This window comes from Falco cherrug, chromosome 5, assembly GCF_023634085.1.
Source record: "Falco cherrug isolate bFalChe1 chromosome 5, bFalChe1.pri, whole genome shotgun sequence".
NCBI classification, from domain to species: Eukaryota; Metazoa; Chordata; class Aves; order Falconiformes; family Falconidae; genus Falco; species Falco cherrug.
This window is the reverse complement of record NC_073701.1, coordinates 68,425,755-68,447,310: the sequence shown is the minus strand read 5'-3', so window position 1 is coordinate 68,447,310 and position 21,556 is coordinate 68,425,755. Positions and strand designations below refer to the sequence as shown.

At 42.4% G+C, this 21,556-nt stretch overlaps 1 protein-coding gene across 1 annotated transcript; it reads right to left on the bottom strand.

Annotated features, from left to right (window-relative positions):
• Window positions 1–833: 833 nt before the first annotated feature.
• Window positions 834–21,556, bottom strand: DHTKD1 (dehydrogenase E1 and transketolase domain containing 1). Its single transcript, XM_055710893.1, has 17 exons — window positions 21,376–21,556; window positions 19,489–19,644; window positions 18,508–18,719; window positions 16,489–16,683; window positions 15,898–16,167; window positions 12,697–12,868; window positions 10,945–11,143; window positions 9,746–10,058; window positions 8,597–8,681; window positions 7,804–7,943; window positions 7,306–7,456; window positions 5,979–6,085; window positions 4,696–4,860; window positions 4,221–4,303; window positions 2,415–2,584; window positions 1,850–1,935; window positions 834–1,373 (listed from the first exon to the last, which is right to left on the bottom strand). The coding sequence occupies exons 1-17, from the start codon at window positions 21,524–21,526 to the stop codon at window positions 1,272–1,274; spliced, it is 2,757 nt and encodes a 918-aa protein (XP_055566868.1). The 5' UTR covers window positions 21,527–21,556; the 3' UTR covers window positions 834–1,271.

Sequence of the window (21,556 nt, the reverse complement as noted above, 5' to 3'; positions counted from 1 at the left end):
AGTAGTGATGTTTGGGCTTTTTTTTGCTATAGCAGTTTTTTTGGTAAGTCACTTCAACCTCCTAATTCTCCCACCTCTCAGCCTTCCAGCTTCTGGTGTACTCGAAAGAGGCCTCACTCACACCTTTCAGCAAGTTGTCCCTCAAACTCTTTGCAGGCCGCCTCACTGCGCTTCTCTGTTTAGCCTGCCACAGCTTTGGACTCTTTTCTGTTGCTCTTACTTGGTCACAACTTCAGCCTTCTTCCAGCATGAGCAAGACTTTGTGTGGAACCCAAGGACCACTGAAGGAAGAAACCAAGCAGAAGTAAGCCCTTGAAAACAGGCCAGTCACGAGAACTGATAACCACCAAAGCAGCCTGGGACTGGGAAAGAGCTGGTTTCTTAAATGCACTTCCCTTTGGCTTTACTGGTGAGAAATTACACATTCCTTCTCAACACGGAATACTAAACCAATTTAACAGTACAATCTTGGGGTTAAGCAAAAACAAAAAACACACAACCAACAAACCAGAAGGACACTAAGGAGAATTTTCCACGTAGGAGGTCTTCACTCTTCAGCTAACCTCCAGAAACCGGTTTGGTCTCCAAAAAACATGATTTTAAAATACAGCACAATGTCTGCAGCATGCCTTCCACCCTGCAAGCTCCTATGAAAGCACTGCTTCTCCAGGCAAGAAAAACAGTGGTGCCTGAAGCCTTCAGGAGCCATCCTGCAAGGTTCCCCCCAGGAATCCTGCTTTAACAACTCATGCATTCAGAAGAGCATCAACAGCTGCAACAGATTTAACTCCTGGCCCATAGCAAAAGAAATGAGAAAATCCATGACACTCAGCTACAGAAACGGCTCATTCCCAGGCATGGGGAAGCATTTATTCAACCAAAGAGCACTAACACTTCCATGGAAACTGAAACTGTTTCCACATATGCACCATCTCAGGGAACTTTCAAGTGCAGATAAGCAATGTGATACAAAGTATTTTATAGTCAACTCACAGATCTGCCCCCTGGACTGCATTTATTCAGGGGGTTTTAACTTTAAAAAGATGTTTTTTAGAAAATACTGCAAGAGAAGAAGTATCTAGAGTAAAGGGCATCACCTCTCATCTTTAGGTATTCCCCTTCATGAAAAAACTGCTTCATCATTACGGAACTTGTTCCATTCTTTTTTTCGATTTTGGAGAAATTAGTCTTAGGGGTCTGGCTTTTGTTGTTCTTCACAGCAGGAAGCACCAAACCTGACTGACAGCAGGAGTAGTCCATGTGTTGAAAATTTAGATAAATGTGTTGGTAAGAATTTCTTCCTGCTGCTGGTGGTGTAGGGTTCCAATGCCAACTGCTGGGGCTGGTAAAGGAGGTCTGCTCACAAGACGGAGCTGAAATTTGAGTCAGGAGGAAATGATTAATGAAGCAACAGCATAGGTTTGCATCTTGAGGTCCCCTGATGCCATGGGGGTATCTACTGTCACATACTGGTCAGTCCCAGCTGAAGTAATGCAGGAAGTTATCCTCCATCTCCCAGAGACCGTGGCTCCAGGAACATTATAGTGCACGATCTGCCAGAGCAAACAGCAGCTTTGGATTCTCCTCCTGCTCACTTCAAGTATGTTGTTTCCTACCTGGGATCTTTCCTCATCCTGTCTACTTTAACTAAACACAGGGTAGAAGAAAGCTCCAGTCCTGCTCATTACTGCTAAATGGTGCTATAAAGAGCATAAGTAGCTTAAATTAGAACACTTACTTGGTTTAGGCATCAGGATTAGTTTTTTTGGGTAAGCACCAAAGAATTCTGCATTCAAGGAGAACTTCAAACTTCATTTTAAAGACTAAAACACCATGGGGACCATCTTACCTTAACCCCCAGCTGCTTTTCAAACCGTGGTGACACAAAGGACCATGGACCCATGTTCTGTGGTTCTTCCTGACTCCAGATGAAGACTAAAGGAAGGACAAGGGTACATTAAAATGCATATATTTATCTTCTCAGCAGCCCAAGAAAAACAGTTTTTTCTTTGTAGCACCTCTACCTTTTTTGTCTTGGCACTATCTTTGAAATGAAGGCTTGCCAGATTGAATTCCCTTGCAGGTCACAGCTTGCTGAAGTCAAACCAAAAGTATATCCACTATTAGGGTATACTGTGAGTATATTCTGCTTGTCTACTGCCATTTTCAAAAGCTACTTAAAGGTTCACTGTAATTTTTAGTAGTGCTTTATGGAAACTATCAATAGCAGAGAGACAAGTTCTTTTAGCACAAGTGGTAAAAATTTCTATTATTCCACCCCAGAAACACTAGATGTGCTGGAGGAAGAACAAAGAGCAAAAAGCCACTAGAACTCTTCATCCTAAAAGACAGGCAACAGATTTAGTTCAGTACTTCAAAAAGTGTAGAAACACAAAGGTAAAAATCTGGCTGACCTTTTGCATGGCTGTATTTGCTCAGCTCTTGCTGTAGAGCTTCCAGGGGGAAAGGACACAGTTCTTCAAGTCTCAGAATAGCTGTGTTGTGCTGTTTCTCTCCTAGTGTCTCTCTTTGCTTCACCAAAGCATAGTAATGCTTACCAGAACAGAGCACCACCTGGGTAACACTGAAGAAAAGTAAGAATTTTTTCAGAGTTTAGTGTGTTACAGAAACTCTATGCAGGACAGTTTCACACATTCAGCTAACAGCCAAACTTTGAAGACAAGTTTATGAAGCTAAACTGCTAGCCTAGAACATCTTTTCTCTTCTTTGTTTTCTCTCCCACTCACCTCCAACAGGTGGCAAACTAACCTTTGGGCACTGTATACCACAGCCCAGAGGTCTGGTTTCTTCAGTAATCCTGGGAAAGCTACCTTACAGTGGGATTCATCTTGCTTAACTTTAAATATCTAAAAATTAAACAACTAGTCAAAGCTAGTCATCTATGTGCTCTCCGTAGAGAATAAACAAGAGAGAGAGAGAAGCACTTCCAGACAACAATCCTCTCCCACACCAATGAGGAACTGTTTGCCAGGAACTGACTGCCGGAGATAAAGAATACCCTCCAGCAATCTGAGAGGTCTCAGCTCCCTAACCTTGGAGATAAAGAACACCCTCCAGCAATCTGAGAGCTCTCAGCTCCCTAACCTCACCCTTTGTGCCTCACCATCCCACTTAAAAAAAACCCCCAAGATGCTAAGATACTTCCAGCCTTTGAGTGTGGGTGAGGATGCAAACATCAGCAACGCTGTCAGACTCGGGTACTACTGGGACAAGGACCAGATAAGAAGCTTAGGAAGGCAAAAAATGAAGCCTAGAATTGCACATTGTGAAGAGGATTCACTATGATACATAAAGGGAGGAAAATATACACACACAATTTATTATTGCCATAACTTCATCAGCTCAAGTGTTCCAACACCAGAACAAAAATTCTGCATCTCTTCTGGGCCACTCACTAAGACAGACACTGAGTGGGCTGGAGCACATCTGAAGACAGGCAGCAGGGCTGGGGAAGGGGCTGGAGCAAAAGTCCTACAAGGAGTGAGGAGTGGCTGAGGGAACTGTGGGTGTTTAGCCAGGAGAGGGGGGGCTCAGGGGGCACCTGATCGCTCCCTACAGCTGCCTGAAAGGAGGCTGTAGCAACGTGGGGGTCGGTCTCTTTTCCCAAGTAACAAGCAACAGGACAAGAGGAAACAGCCTCACGTTGCACAGGGGAGGTTTAGATTGGGCATGAGGGGAAATTCCTTCACCAAAAGGGCTGTCAAGCATTAGAACAGGCTGCCTGGTGGGGGTGGCGTCTCCATCCCTAGAGGTGTTTAAAAGACGTGTAGATGCAGTGCTAAGGGACATGGTTTAATGGTGGGCTTGGCAGTGATGGGTTAATGGTTGGATCTGATGATCTTAAAGGTCTTTTCCAACCTAAACAAATCTATGATTCTATGACTCACATAATGGCTGCTCCCAGTGACTGCTAGCTAATGGGCCCGGCACAGAACAGCACGTGTCTGACTAACTGTAATCACAGCCTCCCTGTAGGGCAAAGGCTGAAAGCCTGAACACTTTACTATTATGCAGATACGGTAACTCCCAAAAAGTAAGCAGAAGAAAAGGAGAGAAACAAGTAAACTAAGTCACCCACCATAAAACACATTTTCCCCCCCAAAGTCACCTCTTTCACACCACCTCAAGCTCAAGCTGTTAGGTAGGAGAAAGGGACAGGACATCCTTCCTGAGCCTTTCCTCTAAGAAAGTAGAGCTACCTTTTAGGATCTACTGAGTGGTCACCAATGACAGGCTTGAATGTTGTCCTTGGGCCCATTTCTTCAAAACTTGATACAGCAGCCTACACAGGGGAGAGTTGGAAGTTACCAAATCTTGCTGCATTTTCCCTGAGGCCAGAGTTTGGGAGAAGATATCCAGGCAGGGTTTTGATAAGCACAAAAGATACAGGCTTTCCTCTCCCTCCTATTCCCATTCCCACTCCCACCGACAAAAAGTGGGATAAGATTCCCAATAACACCACCAGACCTAGAATCAACCCTACTTCTAGCTCGCCTCCACCCAGCTTTAATTCTCAACCTATCCAGCTCCAAACAGAGAAAACTTCATCAATTTGACCCCAAAACAGAGACGGAGAACAGAGGAAGAACAAAGAGAAAGGGGAAGAGAACACAGAAGAGAAGGAAGAAGAGGAGGGGTAAGAAAAGAAACAGGAAGATAAAGTTTTCAGCTTACAGGGAGCCTGAGTAACACTTTGGGAGAAGCAACAATGAGAGGTTTCCTGAAGTTTCGGACCATTTGCCGCCGGAGTAAATGGAAATACTGTGCTGGGGTAGTGGGATGCACAACTGACATGTTGACCTGGTCCCCATCAACTCCCTCTTCTGAGCTGTCACACATCTGTATAAGGGGAACACAGTAATACCTTGTCAAGAAGCCAGCAGTAAACCAACTATGCAAGAGAGAATCTAGACACACATGGGACACTGACTAGTGTAAGAACAGAAAAGCAAATAACCCAATTCAGACATTGACTGCAAGGGAAGAACAATGTCAGAGAAGAAATGGCTTTAGCATTGAACTGGTAGGATTGTATCTGAACTGCCCCCTTCTAGCAAAGTGAAACCAGGGCATGACAGTTTTTATAACAGCAGAGAGGTCATGACTTCACCAGAGTGGCAGCATGCCTCCAAATACACTGTAAACACCTCCTTAAGCCTCATTACTCAGATGAAAAGGCTTTCATTTACTTACTGGAGTCACAGGGGCATAACAGTCATTGTTTGGGTTGTTTTGGGTGTTTGGTTTTTTTTTTTAAATGTGCCACATAGTTACTAACTGGTATTTAATAGTGTCCAGTATTTTGTTTGTACGATCTGTGGCTAGTGGACAGATCTGCGAGTGGTTTGCTCAAGAGGGTGGCTGCCTGTTTCTGATGCAAACCCCCAAAATATTTTCTATACAAAGCGCTCATTAGAGGTCTGCTATTTGCAATTCAGCAGTTCCTCTTGCTACTGGACTTGTTCTGTGGCGCAGTGCCACGGCTGAGGAGCAGCAATCCAAAAAAAAGACAGCAGGCAGTACTGAAGCATGTCCCACTAGGGCTGTGTGCAGTAGGCACAGGGCCCCTGCAAGCACTACGCAAATCTCATGTTAGGAAATTCCAGGTTATCACACACCTACTTGGGCAGGTAACAGAGATGCAACAGTAACAGCAAGCACTTATTACAAGGTTCAATCAGAGTCTTGCATCAAAGCTGTTGTGGCAGCATTTAAACCAGAACTGCTTCCTCACCACTTCCAGACCTACACCTTCTAATCACAGTATGGTTTCTTTCTCCCCTTTCAGCCCAGCCTGTTGTTATCTCATCATGGTGGTATGATCTTGGTATGCCTCCAGCTTCTGCTGTCACTAGCAGGAACACCAGCAATGGGGCACTTTGCAGCAAGACTCCCAGAGCACTGACCACCAGTGTTGCGATGGGAGATCTGTGAGTCTGAAAGGTGTGGCTGGGTACCTGTAAGAACCGTTCCATTCGGCAGGACGAGTGCTCAGGGCCTGCACCATCATAGCCGTGGGGAAGAAGAATTACTATCCCACTCTGCAGAAGCCATTTAGCCTCACCTAAAAACACACAATGAGGAGGAAGGAAAGAAATATTTCCACAGAACATAAAGCCACAAAACACTTACTACTTCGTACAAACACTCGGGAAAATAAAATAGCTAATTTCCACATCATTGTATACAAGCCTGAAACATGCTGCTGACATTTTGCCATGAGATTCACAACAGTGAAACTGCACACATAAGATGATCTGAAGTTTCTGAAATTATCAATGTAACTTTGGGCTTCCAGAAGACTTAAGTGTCCATGTGGAACACGTGATAAGGTGAAGATTTTAAAATGTAGTCTAAAACATCACCACAGCAAGAATCCTTTTAATGGAATTGCCTTCCTGACTTTGAGGTGTCCTCTAACTCTCCAGTAAGAAAACCCCTAACCATAATTCACTGTGTATTTCCTGCATACCTTGTCATTTAGTTCTCTGCAGGTGTGACCCAGGCAGCATACTGTGAGCTAGGCCTAGCTAGCACAGCACTGCTAGCCACAGGCTGCTTCCCCTGGGCTCTGTCAAACCTCCTGCGCTATTTAAAGGGATTACAGTCAAATCCAGAAGGTGTTCATCCCAGCCTCAAATGCATGTTGAAGACAGGTGGGTTAAGAGGGCCTCTGAATTTCATCTATGATTACAGAGGGAGTGCCGAGACCTAAGGGAGGCTAGATGCCAAAACACTGGATGTTTACATATAGTGAATTTCACTCCAGAAATCCATCCCAGCATTTTTTCAAGCGTGTTCCAGCTCAGAGAGATCTTTTATCTGAGCACTCAGAAAGTATGCTAGAGTGAAACTTTGAGGGTAGTTGTCAAGCCTTGTTGTGGGGTTATTTGTCTGTTTTAAATCACTATTTTCCTTTTGTATTGCTTCAGGACTTTTTCAGACGCCTCAAAAAGAAAAGGTACAGCCTAAAAAGCTATCAACTACGTATACACACAGTAAAATAAACTGGGGAGGGGGCCAGGAAGAAACACTATTGATATAACGAACTGTCTTTTGGAATTACTGTCTTCTGCCAAGGGTGGGGTGTCTTTCATTTTAGATGTCTTGTCTTCAGGGAAAAGCTGCACAGAAGTCAGGACCACATAGGTAAGCTCACAAGACTTCTTAAGAAAATATAATTGTTTTCTCAGCACATTGCCCTTTTACTTTAAAGATGAAGGATTTTCTAGTGTTTAGTATAAATGATTGATTTCTAAATATATTAGTTCCTTGTACACTCACCTCCAGAGATGAAAGTGTCAAATATTATCTGGGCTCCATTAAAGAAGTCTCCAAATTGAGCTTCCCATATTGGCAGTAACTTAGGGCTCTCAATACTCATTCCATATTCAAAACCAAGCACAGCTTCTTCAGACAAGGGACTGTTACTCACCTAACAAAAGGAAATTGTTGGGAGGGGTGGGTGAGGAATAAGATGAGCCAGGGTTAAAAACCTTTGGAACCAGGCACATCAGTGCTAGGCACACTGAGGACATGCACTCCTAAAGGCAGTCGATGGTCACCTGGTTTTTTTGCTTTTGAATGAAAACAGCGGGGGGAAAAGAATCTTATCTCTCAGGGAAAAGCAAAACCCCTTGTTAAATTTGTTAATTTTTATGTCTCTGTATCTGACATTTGCCAGAATATACAGGCTACATACATATGCCTCAGCAGCTTTAAAATATGCATTCTGTTTCAGCACAACTTCATGAAGGTTGTCTTGTGGACCGCAGGACCTACCTCTAAGAAACCTTTCTGGTCTGGGGACATATGATTCAGAGGAATGTAGGTATCATCTGTCTCTTGGCAAACCAACATTGCATGTCGTTGGCTAAAGGTTCCTCTGCCAACATCTTGTCCACTTAATCGGATATTAAACCCTTGCCAAGCAATAAACAAAACACTGGATTAGCAAGTCATGTAAAAAGAAAACATGCAGGACAACACCACGCTACTTTAAAATACTACTTCTCTTGTTATGCCTCTTCTTGGATTTTCCCTTACCAGCAACATCAAATCTGAGATGGAATTCTTAACCACCAGCAGTTCCAACTCACAAGCACAGAGATGCTCAGACATTTCTCTTTTCTCCTCTCTGCTGCCAAGAATTACTTTATGCTTCAATTTACTGAAGCAAACTGCAAAAAAAAGTGCATTCTGTATCATATGTAAATGGAGATATAAGTTCAGGCTAGAGAGGAGGAGAAAGAAATAGTATCATGAAACACACTCTACAAGGATTTGGGAGGCCCCGCTGATGTCAGCTGCACTGTTCATGTCCTTACCTCCACGCACAAATGTTTTTTGGGAGTGGGAGGGAGCAACAATTCTTGGAAGACATTTAGTACTTGATCTATAAATATCAGCGACACACAAGATTCATATCTACCTTCTTGTAGTACCATACAAATGCAAATTGTCAAATTTATACATCGTATCAATCTTCAGACTTAGAAACACCAAAGAATTCTAAGGTTATACTTCCTTGACATCAAAGCCAAAATATTTTGTCTGCTCTCTAGTTGCCTCTTACCTTGGCTCAGCAGAGAACCAAATGCTAAAGTTTCAGCTGTTGCCCAGTCCAGCTTTTTTCCTTCCTCCATTTTTTGAACTCTTGACTAAAATAAACAAGGAAAAGTTATCATTTTGTCTTTTTCCATCTTTTTCAGCAGTATGAGAAGCTGGAGGAAAAAACCTCCACCATTATAGAGAGAAATGCTATATTCCTGCCACCAGCTTAGGTTGGTTTGGAATACACACAGTCTTACTTCAGCACATCCTGAAGAAGGTTTCCCTGAGAACCACAGAACCACGGATTACCCACATGTTTACCTACCAGTCAACGAACTGTGATCTGACAAATTAGATCTTAAGTCTGAAAATATTAAAAATCTTAGCACAGCACAGAGCATACTCTTGACAAACTTTTGGTTTGTCTGGTTAGCAGTGACGGAAGATACCAGGCTTAAGTATTTCAGTCACCAGAACTCTCCCCTGTTCTGGCCTGCAGAACTGCAGACAAATGATCTTACCCAGGTGTGGTGTTCTTGCCTTGGGCTGGGAAGACAAGAACACCAGTCTTCTGAAATATTCAGCTCATGGCCTCTCTATGGCTGCCAACCAGACACTCACATGTGGTCATAATTCATCAAAGGGAAACATTCACAAACCCAAACCAATCCAATTATTGCACACAAACTTACAAGCTATCAAAAACTGACTGATAAACTTGGCCACATGCATATGCTTATGTTTATACATATAAAACATTAACATTCAATGCCAGCTTTGGAAAGTGCACACACTATTACAAGCTCCCGATTCATTCTCTCAAAGTATTCATTAAAATCATAAAGTATATAAATGATAGTAATTTATCATAATAGTTTGTATTATTTCTAAGAATAAACAACTATTTTCTATAAGCTTTTTTCTTCATTGCAAGGAAATATTGTTGAAGTAACAAAATTAAGTATATGGTCAGATTTGGGGAAGATGACATGCCTTTCTTCAAAACTGGAGGAAAAATTACGATCTCAGGCTCAAAAAAGAGCACGAGCTTGTTTTTTCCTAGATAATACTATGCTGTTCTCTAACTGGCAGCCTTGCTGTCTTTAGTTTTCCCTGTAACAGGTCACATCTTTGATCCATGAGACTAGAAGCATCACTATGCTCTACTGACCTGTGCATAGGTCTTCAGAAGATGGCTGTGCATCTGGAGTTCTTCAGGCACCTCTACAGACTTGACTCCAATAAACTGCAGAAGTGGTATAGGCATACCCGTGTCCCAAGTGGTGATTTTAGCTGAAGGCTCAACAAAGCCTTTCCAGTGAGCCTGCAGGTTGGTAGGAGGTGGACTATACAAAGTCATGTTGGCAAGATGATCATTCAGTTTAGAATAGTATGTTGTCTTTATCTCAGATACTTCAACCTCAGTCATGAGTCCAGCAGCTATTAGGTGCTCTGCATACGTATCTGGGATACTCTTACGGGATCTGTCAGGGAGGGAATCAAACCCCATAGATATTAAGCCTGAAAAGTGTCACTGCAGAACAAGGAAATACCACCTTAGTACCATCAGGTACCATGGAAAACTAAAATAAACGACGTCCTGGTGCGTTACGCTCATTTGCATCAAGTTTGCTTTTCTGGCATTTCCAGAAATATAACAATTCTTTTGGATATGTGCTTTACAGTCCTTCGTTTTTTTAAAAAGTGCCTATAATTGGCAGTTACAGGTAAAAGCAAGTAAAAAAACCCCTCCCAGTTAGGCTGAGTCTGTGCTATCATGCATATTCAAACAAATTTACAGTATTAGCTGAGAACAAATTTACAGATTTCAGTATTAGCTGAGAATCAAGCCATCCATTCCATAAATGTTCCACCTAAAATACAAGAATTCATTGGCTAGTACATTTTTATGTGTATTTTTCTTTGGGGATAAAGATGGAATCTGAATACATTTAAATGCTTATAAAGATGAGCCCCCATTTGGAACCAGAAGGACCGGGCAAAGAAGAGACAACCACCCTACTGGCTTCCTGCTTATTCTCCCACATTATCTATGCTGCCCTCTGACACACAGAAGACAACTTTGCCTTCTGATTACTAGCAATCATGAATTTGAAATCCAAGGGCTACGCGCAAGATTGTTCTCCAAGAAGCATCAAGCCGCATGTTCAAGAACCAATTCTAGTGGTTACCTTCATTAACACTGTCAGACTCACACCTTAGTCAAGGGCTGCTGACAGTGTAGCTACACTAATAAAGACTTGTCGGTATAGCAGAGGATCATTATACAGATAATTCTACTATGCTAGCAGGCAATACCGAGTTGGTGTAGACATTCTGGGTTCCCCCATCAGGTGGTGTTACCCTTACCTGATGATTTTGTACATGCTGGGGTTGGTGAAGAATGGCTCATCAAGTTCATTGTGGCCCCACTGCCTGTAGCACAGCAAGTCTACTATCACGTCCCTGCGAAACTGGCGTTGGTACTCGACAGCCAGTCGTGTGGCACGCACAACTTCTTCAGGATCATCCCCATTCACATGGATAACTGCACATCCAACGATTTTACCTGCCCAGGAATTCAAAACAGCAACAGCAATCACACCCAACGCCTTCCAAAGAAAGCAGACACACACTTATTCTGCTGAAAGCCACAGACAATTCATGTGAAGTGTATTTAACAAAAACAAATCTACAGAAGATGCTCTTTGTGATGAGAGCTGGGGTAAGGAGTAGTCGTCTTCCCCGAGAGAAAGTGCAATTAGCCCAACCTGTTGTATTTGTGACACTTTGAGCACAAGTTCTTTACCAGCACTAAATTCCCAAAGGACTTTGTATTTATACACAGTTCCTGCATCTTATTAATCTCCATGGAAGTCTATGGGGAATGGGAGAGAACTATTTGATTGCTTCTCTTTCAAAGAGAACATGATTTTTGTTTCCTTCTTATCCTAAGCTATCACTACTATGAATTCATCCAGGCCAGAAACAATCTTTTCCCTTGTGAGCAGTTGTTCTATTCACTCGTCCTCCAGGCAGGGAAGTCTCTCGTTACAGAAAATGCTGCAAAAGTCAAACATCTTGACACCCTCTCCTGTGTGACAATTTGGCTGCAAATCTTCACAGCAACAAAGTGCTCCTCTTATACTTCATCTGCCCAAATTCTGGGAAATTAAGAACCTTCAGCCATTCCTGACCCACATCAAGTTTCCCTCCCTAGCAAAATCCCGAACCTTAAATGGGTAACACTCCCCTCCTCACTGACCAGGTAAGAAGAAAAGAAAACTAAGGAAGGAGGAAGAAAAAGAAACAACATAAAATACCCAACCTCACAACACAAAAGCAGCCCAGGGAAAACGTAGTCATAACATATACTATCTATCTTATCAGATTTAGTGAATTTACCTGTTCACAGTTTGATGAAACCGTAAGACAAACACTTGATGTATTTTTATACCAGTGTATTTTTAATTACAAGAGACATACACAAAGGAACTAACTACTACGTCTCTGATCCTGCTGATCATAATACATCTGTTTATCACTAAGAAAGACCAATTCAAAACAAAAGACTTCTACTTTAAGCTTAGAAATGCAGTGAGCCTCGTCTTTCAATTGAAGGCTCAACAAGCTCACCTGACAACAAACATCACAGAAAAACGCAGGAATAACTGACTTATAAATCTTGGTCATGAAACACACTAGAATGATTTTGATTAAATTTAACAAGATACATTTAAAATACATCTATTATACACTCCGTCACAATACATTTTTAAAAGCTGTCAATGACATGGCAAAAATGAGTTATATATAAAGACTTCACAGTAATTTTGCAAATATTTTATAACACCCTGTAAAAATGTGACAAGATTTCCCTTAATATTTAGTCTTTGCCAAAAAGCAGATGAGGGGGACATATTTTTAGCATCTTGAATTTTTGCTAGTAGGAGATAATTTTAATTTCTACTTTATCATGAAAATGGAGATATATTAGTCTAACTCCCTGGAGCTGATAGGCACTTGCTATAAAAAGCCCATAGCAGAGCGTATATTCACACTGGAGTAAAAAAAACTGTCCAACAGAACAGGCAATCTTCCTTCTGATTCAACTGTACATACCAATATCACTACAATACAGAGATGATCTTCCTCGCTCTGGAGGAGTGGTGTAGCCCAGCTGGTTATTAACAATCAAATGGATGCTTCCACCAACTCTGAAATGTGGTAGATTAGAGAGGGTCAGTGTTTCAGGAACAATCCCCTGCCCAGAGAAAGCAGCATCTCCATGAACCTATATTAGGGAAGAAGATTGAAAAGTCTCGTTAGAAAGCAATGGAGGAAGAGCAAAATCAAAACTATAACTCATTAAGCAAGACATTTTAAACGAGTAGGTAGAACAGACACATTTTCAGTAGAATCCACTTCTTAACCCCTTTCAGACTGCCTTCGTGATTTATACAGTCTTATCACTAACACAAGGTCATAGCAGCCAACATCCGTACATGACTGCCTGATGTAATACTACCTGAAACTGACCTGTAATCTCTTTAAATTGACTCACCAGTGTGCAAGTGACCACAAGCATCAGGACTATAGAAAACTGCAGCAGTCAGTAGCAAGTCCTTGAACAAAAGGAAGCCAGTCACCATGGCATTCGCTACATGCTTTGCTGAGAGTTAAATGACAGTGAACTGGAACTTATACCTACTTCCACCTTACCAAGTAGAGACAAGAACAGACACAACAGGAGAAAAAAAAAAAAAGTAGAAAAGGAACTAATGGAAGCATTCCAAAGCAACTAAAAGCTTTCAGTAGGAAGTTCTTGATTACATTTCAAAATTGTAAATAAATGTTGCAAGCAAAAAACAAAAGTTTCGAAGGGGAGGGGAGACTACTGTAATTCCCAACCCAGGTTTCCAAAAGGCGAGAGATACTAGAATGAGCATCATCTGGCATTTCAGTGGTTTGAAACTAGAGGTAGTTCTCCATTGATCAATATGATCACAGCTTCCTCAAAATGCAGACTTGATGCTTTGCAGATCAAAGCCACTATGCAGACTGATGTGATTTCTTACTGAAAGCAGATGACAGTTCTATTTTCTAGTTATGGGATAGTGTTTTCAAGCCTTAAGAGACTTTTGGAGGTGCAAGGACACCTGGAAGAGAATAGAGGGGCAATCACCCAGTGAAATGGCAGCACTGGGTTTTATGCAGCTCTAATACAGAGACTTTTTTTAAAAGGCACCACAGAAAAACAAAGTTAACTACTGCAACAGAAACAACACAGCATCTCCACTCTCTTACCACGCTACACTTGTTCCTGAAGTGTTGTGTTTTCACTTTTCCCTTCTGGTTTCTTCTGCTGCCTAAGAAGGCTATGTATCTCAGTGATACCATTTGAGTGAAGACCCTAGAGTATCTTAAAGAACTTTATGGCCTTCAGTACATCCCAAAGCATTAAAGCCTACAGACATTGTGACTATCCAGCTACACAAAACTCATCATATGCAACTCAAACCCCAGAGGATTCAATTCCTGTGGCGCAGGCACAACTCCTTCTAGCTGAAAGCTGGAAACAATTTTTGCTAGCACATATTTTTTCTGGGCAGCATTACCCAAGAAGATAAAAGCAAGGTCACTATCAAGTTTAATTCAAACAGTGACCCTGACAGTGGAACATCAAATGTGAAATTTATTTCAGAGAGACCTTATTCTCAGATTTCAGTTCAAATCATAAACACCAGTAACTGCCTGAACTCCACAAAGTGGAGTTAAGATATGTGAGAAGGTGAAAAATAAGCCGCTTTTCAGCGGAGGTAGGCAATTAAACATTGCAGAAGTGTCCATGGTAGTTAACCATGCAAAGCTGCGTAGTTTTCATATACTCCAGGCCCCATAAAGTTCTAGAAAATAAGATCTTCACACCTTGGACAACAACGCTCACCACTGACACTGGCACCTTAGCTCATCTTTACTCTTTCTACCCTCAAGCTCTGGCTGGTGGAATAAAAGAACAAATGCCAGAGTAAACCTCAATTCAGAGTTTCCACGCATATTTCTGGAGAGAAAGCAGCAATGAAAACAGAAAGCCCAAAGAGAAATCTCCAAACCAAGATTCTGAAAGAGGAGCTGCCTGCTTCCAAACTAGCTGAATGAGAGCAGTTAACTATCACAACTGGAAAAATTTGCTGCCTTTTTTTTTTTTTTAAATGTAATTCTTGGACCTCTTAAAAACACAATCACAAGTACTGATAACAAAGAGGCGGCTAGCTCAATGTTGTTCTTCTCTACTATGCAACCCTCCTTACCACTTACCCCTTCCAAAAATAAAACATTTTTCTTGCATAGGGAAGGTCCATTTATTCTGAAGAATCTTTGTTTAAAGAGTGGTAGTCTCATTACTACATGGTGAAGATCTAACATTACAAGATCGACAGAATCTAATAAACAATAATATCTTATCAAACTAACTGACATAACTGCACTGGAAGATGAGGAGAAGATGCATCAGGCAACAAACTTTTCTCCCAGTACTCACATGCCCCAAAGACTTTTTTTTTTTTTGTAAAAGAAAATACGACCAGTAAGAACCCCAAGGTGCCTCCAGTTCTCTCAGTATTTCATATTCTCCTTTCTGCTTTTTCTCAGTATCCACATCCTTCCAGAAGGAAGCAAAAGATTTATTTAACTGAAATACATTTGCACTTCCACCTGTAACTTCCTCCATGTTTATTATACTTCACAGGAGAACAGTTCTGCCTCAACTTGTTTTTACTGCCAGCTCAACTCACTCATATTTCTAAGTTGAATATAATACAAGAAAAGAAAATTTATGAAGGAACTATTTAGAACTGCCTCCACAGCTATAAAAGACAGTTCAAGGAGTAAAAATCAATTCCAGAAGACTCTTCAACAGTACCATGATAAAATGACAAAATTCTACATCCTCCTGTATAATTTTGCAACCTTGTTGACAGCTCTTCTCCAAACCCATTTAAATTTAAAGAAGACTAACAGTGGTGACCTAAATGCAAAAGTTGTCTGTGAGGAAAGGCATACATGGCACTCAATGCAGAGTACTATTAAAATAAAAGGAAGGTATCAGAATCAGTCCTTCAGAAATCTTAGAAGTGGAATTGTTTAAATGCCAATATGTCACCTGGAAATCTTCCTTGCCCTCTTTCTCCATAAAGAGGATCCCAGTTCTGGACATTCTACATTAATTCAGGTTTCATTTGATATTTCTATACACGCTACTTCTGTTCACATGCTAGTCCAGGAAGCCTTACAAAGACTAGTTACAAATTGTGAACAAAATACCTGCAGGCAAATAACTTTGTCTCCAGGCTGTGCCGAGCTCTCTGGGGAATAATCTCCATCGAGCAGAGTCTGTTGCCTTCCTCGTGTCTTGCCCACGGCCACTGGATTGATCGCTTCTAAGTGTGAGGGGTTAGGTAGCAAGGTGACATGTACAGGCCTGTGGGAACCGAAGTCGAGATCTACAGAAGATGTCAGGTGGGAGAGAACATCTCCAATGGCTGCTGAATTCTCTGGAAACTCACTCAAACCACGCATCTTACGGAACATGAGCTGCATGGAAATAAATATGGTTAAACTTCCTTTCCGATTCATTGACACAACGAAAGGAAAATATTTACATAACTGTATGCTCTCTTAGTCCTGAAATTGCAAGGATGCTTCTGATAACAGCACATAAACCCCTTCATTAAGAGTTCTTTTAACAGTCTCCTGTGGGTATTTGGCTGAAGTGCTGACAGGAGGGGAAAACACTCACACAGGTAACTTTTTTTATTGCTCCAGCATTTGCAGCATGACAAACTTCTGCGATTTTACTTTAGTGCAAATAAACCAGGCATAGAGCAACTGCCAATCAGAATATAAATCACTCACCTCAGGTGGAAGCTGAAGTAAACCTGTGAGAAGATTAAGTCTTCCACGATGAGGCATTCCAAGAATGATATCTGTCACACCGCTGTACGCGCACATCTTGAACAACTCATGGAAGAAACCCATCATACTCTCTGCTCCTTCACCACCATACCGCTTCACTGTGGCAAACTTTGTGGCTAAGAAGTGGTCAAACTCCTATTAAAACCAGGAGAACTTCAGTATTGAGCTATTTTAAGCAGCAGTCTTCTGTTTGTAAAATTGAAATATAATTTATGTTTGTACCTTTAAGACATAGGAACCTAAGCATACTCCTTAAATTTCTCAGCTCATTCTCCACCCACACAAACTAAGACCAGAAGCTATGATGACTACAATAAATCAGCTGTTATCTCCTCTTAAGCAGAAAAATGTTGAATTGAGGACCAAACTCTCTCCATCCAACATGGAAGGAGGTGCACAAAGAAACAATACCACAGCAATTTACAAATTCCTTGATCATTTAGCTATTTTAGGTGGAAATTAAGGAATGGTGCTTTTTTACAGTATAAACCTTAACTATTCTGAGATGCAAAGTGCTAGAGAAGCACACTGTTTAATTTTGATTACTATTGGACACAGTCCTTAGTGCATAGGTAGAAGAATGCTTGAGAAAAGGAAAATACACACATCTGTATTTACTTCATTTTCTTCTCACTTCATTCCATTCATCTACTCCTAGACAGCTCTCCTAAATGACAAAGTTTTGGAAGCACTGGAAGTGTCTGTAGTGTTTTGCAAATGAAGACTGAAAATAAATCAAGTCTGTAACTGAGAAGGGAAGACTGAGCCACAGCCAAAGATCCGAGCCAACTGCTGAACTCCTTCTAGTTAAGCAACATTTAGTTCTAAGGAATAATGTATACAAAACTAGCCACACCTAGAAGCAGTTTTTCCTGTCAGGGTTAAATTCTACACTCATACAAGCATATTTCTGGTCATACTGAAATCAAGATAGGGTACATCAGGGTCTCAGTTTCAACCTCCTGTGTCACTGTCAAATTCCTCTAACTGCCAAACAGGCAAGAAAAACACAAAATGTGCCATACACTTCTGTTTAGTCATTGGTAAATATCACATTTAACACTCCTTTCACTTGAAAACTGGAAACAGACATTTTTGTGGAACCTGCTCTTCTACCTTTCCATCCTTCTCGATAACGTGGAGAAAAAAGGGGGGAGAAAAAAAAAGCAGATTTTTCACAGTACAGAATTACTGCAATAAATTTTTGCTATACATTTTGCAAGTACATAAATCTTCCATTTCTGTACAGGATGCATGAAACAAAGGTTCCTTTGCTGAAAAGCAACAAATGTACCAGTGCTATATGGCTAACACCTCAGTCCAACTCTCTGGTTGGACTCTTTGCTCTCCCAAAACCTTGAGAGACCTCATACTTAAAAAGCTAGTAAACAGATCAGCATGAGGATGAAGGAAAACGCAGAACAGCTACACCAGAACACACAATTTCACAGAGCTCTGCCCAACCTTGCATTCACATCACTAACATTTAACATAAGCTGTCAGATCATTAGCCTAAGAGAACCTCACTTTTAAAGACTGATTACTCATGGGTTTGTAGGGTCATTGTTTGTGTCTCTGAATGATAAAGAATATAGGTTACAAGAATATACATTACACACCGTGTATGTTCTAATTAATTCTAAAAGCCTTTTGAGTTTGGAACTGCCCGGAAATATTTTCCTAGAAATAATTTCCAAAATAATCAACACAAACCAAAAGGTATTGCTATTTGTTTCGATGATGGCTGCTAAGTAAACTCAGCAACAACCTCTAATGAGATTCCTGCATTTGTATATTGCACTTTTTCAGGCAAAACCTTGTACTTCTTCCTCTTACACCCTGTAAAAGCCTTTCAGGAGAGCGATTGTTCTTTATCTGCATGAGTAATGTCTGGAGCAGTAAAGGGTTCACAACAGACTCCAGAATTCTATTAAAATCCACTAATAATGAACAAGATACCTGAGACTCCAACATCAGTTTGCACAAGTGCTTTTTCTCTTCAGGTGTGAATGCTTCTTGTTTTAGCTCTTCAAACCTTTTAGCAAACCATTCTCTCTCCTCCAAAGTTGAAAGCTGGCTTGTTTCTATGGAAATATGCCCGCAGTATATATGGTTAAGGTAAGCCAACACATCCTCTAAGGAAGCCTCTTCTTTTCCCATGTTCAGAAGCCCTGGTGGGAAATAAATGTTGTTAGCCACTTTGGGGAAGGAGGGAGAAGCACTAAGACCTAAACTGTTGCCTTGCAATTACATTGACATTTTGAGCATACAAATTAACGTCTTGTGTTCCTTTCCTCCATTTAAAAACAAAAGTCAAGAAATTATTTTATAAGTGCACTTCAATGTAATTAATACAAGGGTCTCTTCCTTATTTGTAAGGTGCTCAAAATGCCCTTTGGAAAGGGTTTACTGTGAATGACACAAAGTCACTAGTTTTGTGACTCAGTATAGCACTTGGTATCTTGCGGCTCAGAGAGATGAGCTCTGATCCCGGCTGCATCACAAATAATTAAGCACTTGTTTTGCAGACAAAGAACATAAAGCATGAAGAGCCTCCTTTGTTCAAGGTCACAGCAAGAGTCTAATTGATCCAAGAAAAGACAAGTCTTGACTTCTGCCCCAATGCTCCGACAGCTTCACTACCATGTTAAGTATTATGGTAAATCACAGAATGTTACAGCGTCACAGGAAATGAATGTACAATCTCAGTAGCTGTAACAAGTAAAAATTTTCATGATTTCCAAAGATGCTACAAGGTAGCTCCTCATCACATGATTATTTCTGCAACAAACATGTAAGTAGACTGAAGTTAACAATTTCCCATCCAACAGTTCATTACTGATTTAACCAGCACTCAATATTTAGCTCATCTGCAGAGGCCACAGCCTCTCAGTAAATCACCCGTGAAGAGAATTTGCTGTGATAAGGCTGCAAACTTACCTGTAGTAATGAGAGGCCCTTGAAGAACTTCCGCCAACTCTTGGATTTCAGGTACAATGTTCATAACAGCTTGGCCAGCAAACAATGGGTTTATTTTGGCTGCTTTGTGGCCATGTTCAGCATATGCAGTTATTAAACGAGCAAGAGCATGGTCAACTAAAACCAAAAAGAAAGTAGAACAGCATCGCACATGTGTTCACATTTAATCCATTTATAGCACCAACACAGGAGCATTCTGTCCACTGATAATCAAGATTCTGGCTGTAAAGACAGTTTTTCTAAGCAGTTGTTTTCACCTTAACACCCCACAACAGCTCCTATCATCAAACTGCTAAATCTGCTCACCCATCCTATTCTCAAGCAAGTACATTCCAGATTTCCCCCAACAGGCTCTTGTAAACATACGCAAAGCTACTTCACTTGGCTTTGAATCTCTTTACAACACGTACGTCCAACTCAAGATCAGCACACTACAAGTGTGCAAAGTCTTATTTCCTCAGCCAACTCGATCATACCACTTATGCTTCCCTGTTCCTTGCTGGAATGGCAGGATAGGGTCTTAACAACAACTCAGGTTGTATAATTGAAAAAGAACTCAGTAGTGTATCCACAGGAGCCACTAGCCAGCAGCACATGCATGTGCTGAGCTAGGCCAGACACTAAAAATTCGAGTAGGTGAAAATGTTTTTCAGCAGACACGAGGAACACGTTGTTGCAGGCATTTTGCACTGAGGTAAAAAAAATTATCAACATAAACAAAACTTGACCAGCTGAAAGGTCATGCCCACAACATTGCTGTCATTGAGCACATGCCACAGCCCAGGTTGAAAAACTGTAAAACAATACAATATATTGCAAGCAGAATCTGTTACAAAGTAATGATATGAACCAGTTTATAATGGATAAACAATTGGGGCCAGGCAGGAGGGAGTGGGGGGAGTTACCCTGATAAAGATGGCAATGCTGACACCACTCAGGTCTGAAGACTGATTTTTACAAAACAATGCAATTTCGGAGCCCATTTCACAGAGTTACTTCTCTGACATGCATGTTTCCACTGCTGGCACTCTGCTCCAGCTATTATGTTCACACAGCTGGCGCATCCAAATCTGGTCCCTTTCTCTAACAGAACACGACCCTAACATCTCCTACAGCACTCTCAGCAAGAAAGCAGTTTGAAAAAAGTAACGTAAAAATATATTAACCCTTTCCTAGCTTAACAAGGAGGCTACTTAGTGATAGGACTTGGTGTCCAGGAGCTACAAGACCGGCTGCGCTCCCGGCTCCTCTGCGACGGGCTTAAATCCTACCAGCGTCTCCCGAGGGCCCCAGAGGGCTCTGTGCTTGAAATTACCTTTCCGCGCTAAAAGTAAGTGCGCTACAAGCATCGCCGTTACTGCTAGAGGAGAGCGTTACCTGTACTTGGCTAGTTCAAGCAGCATAACATAACGAGGGAGAGCGGCAGGCGCCCGGCGCAGGCACTCCTACGAGCGGGGCACACGCCTGAGGCGGCGCCGGCAGCCCTCGGGGATGGGCCGGTGGCTCCCCGGCAGCCAAAGCAAACGGCGCGGAGAGGAGCAGCGCTGCCGCACGGTCCCCGCCGGCCCCGCACGGCCCCCGCCGGCCCCGCACGGCGCTCGTTCAGGCACAAGCAACCGAATACGAAGCGCCTGCGACCGGCGCTTGGCGCCCTCGGACTTTGGGCCCCGCAGCGCTCGCAGGGCCGTCGCCTTCCCTCAGGCGAGCGCGGGGCTGCGGCCGCCGCGGCGGGACCCCAGCCGCCCCCCGAGCCGCGGCGGGACGCGCAGACCCTCCGGCAGCCCCCGCCGCCCTCCGCTCAGCCCGGCGCGGCTCCGGCGAGCAGCGGAGAGGTGCCCGATGCCCGACCTGCTTTGCCGCTCGCCCCGGCGCCGCGCCGCTCCGCCACTCGCCCGCTCACCGCCTGCCGCGGCTTGTAGCCGTAGACGCCCCGCTCGGTGCGGTACCAGCGCCGCAGGCCGCCCCGCCACGGAGCACAGCGTAAGCTCGCCGCCGCCATGGCTGCTGCTGCCGCCCGCCAACCGCCGGC

Bases quoted from the DNA above. Each gene is read 5' to 3' on its own strand.
- DHTKD1 (XM_055710893.1), bottom strand. From the start codon at position 21,526: ATGGCGGCGGCGAGCTTACGCTGTGCTCCGTGGCGGGGCGGCCTGCGG. The intron at 18,720-19,488 runs GTAAGTTTGCAG...ATTTCCCACCAG, and splicing joins AGGGCCTCTCATTACTACAG to GGCTTCTGAACATGGGAAAA. The intron at 7,457-7,803 runs GTAGGTCCTGCG...TCCTTTTGTTAG, and splicing joins ACCAGAAAGGTTTCTTAGAG to GTGAGTAACAGTCCCTTGTC.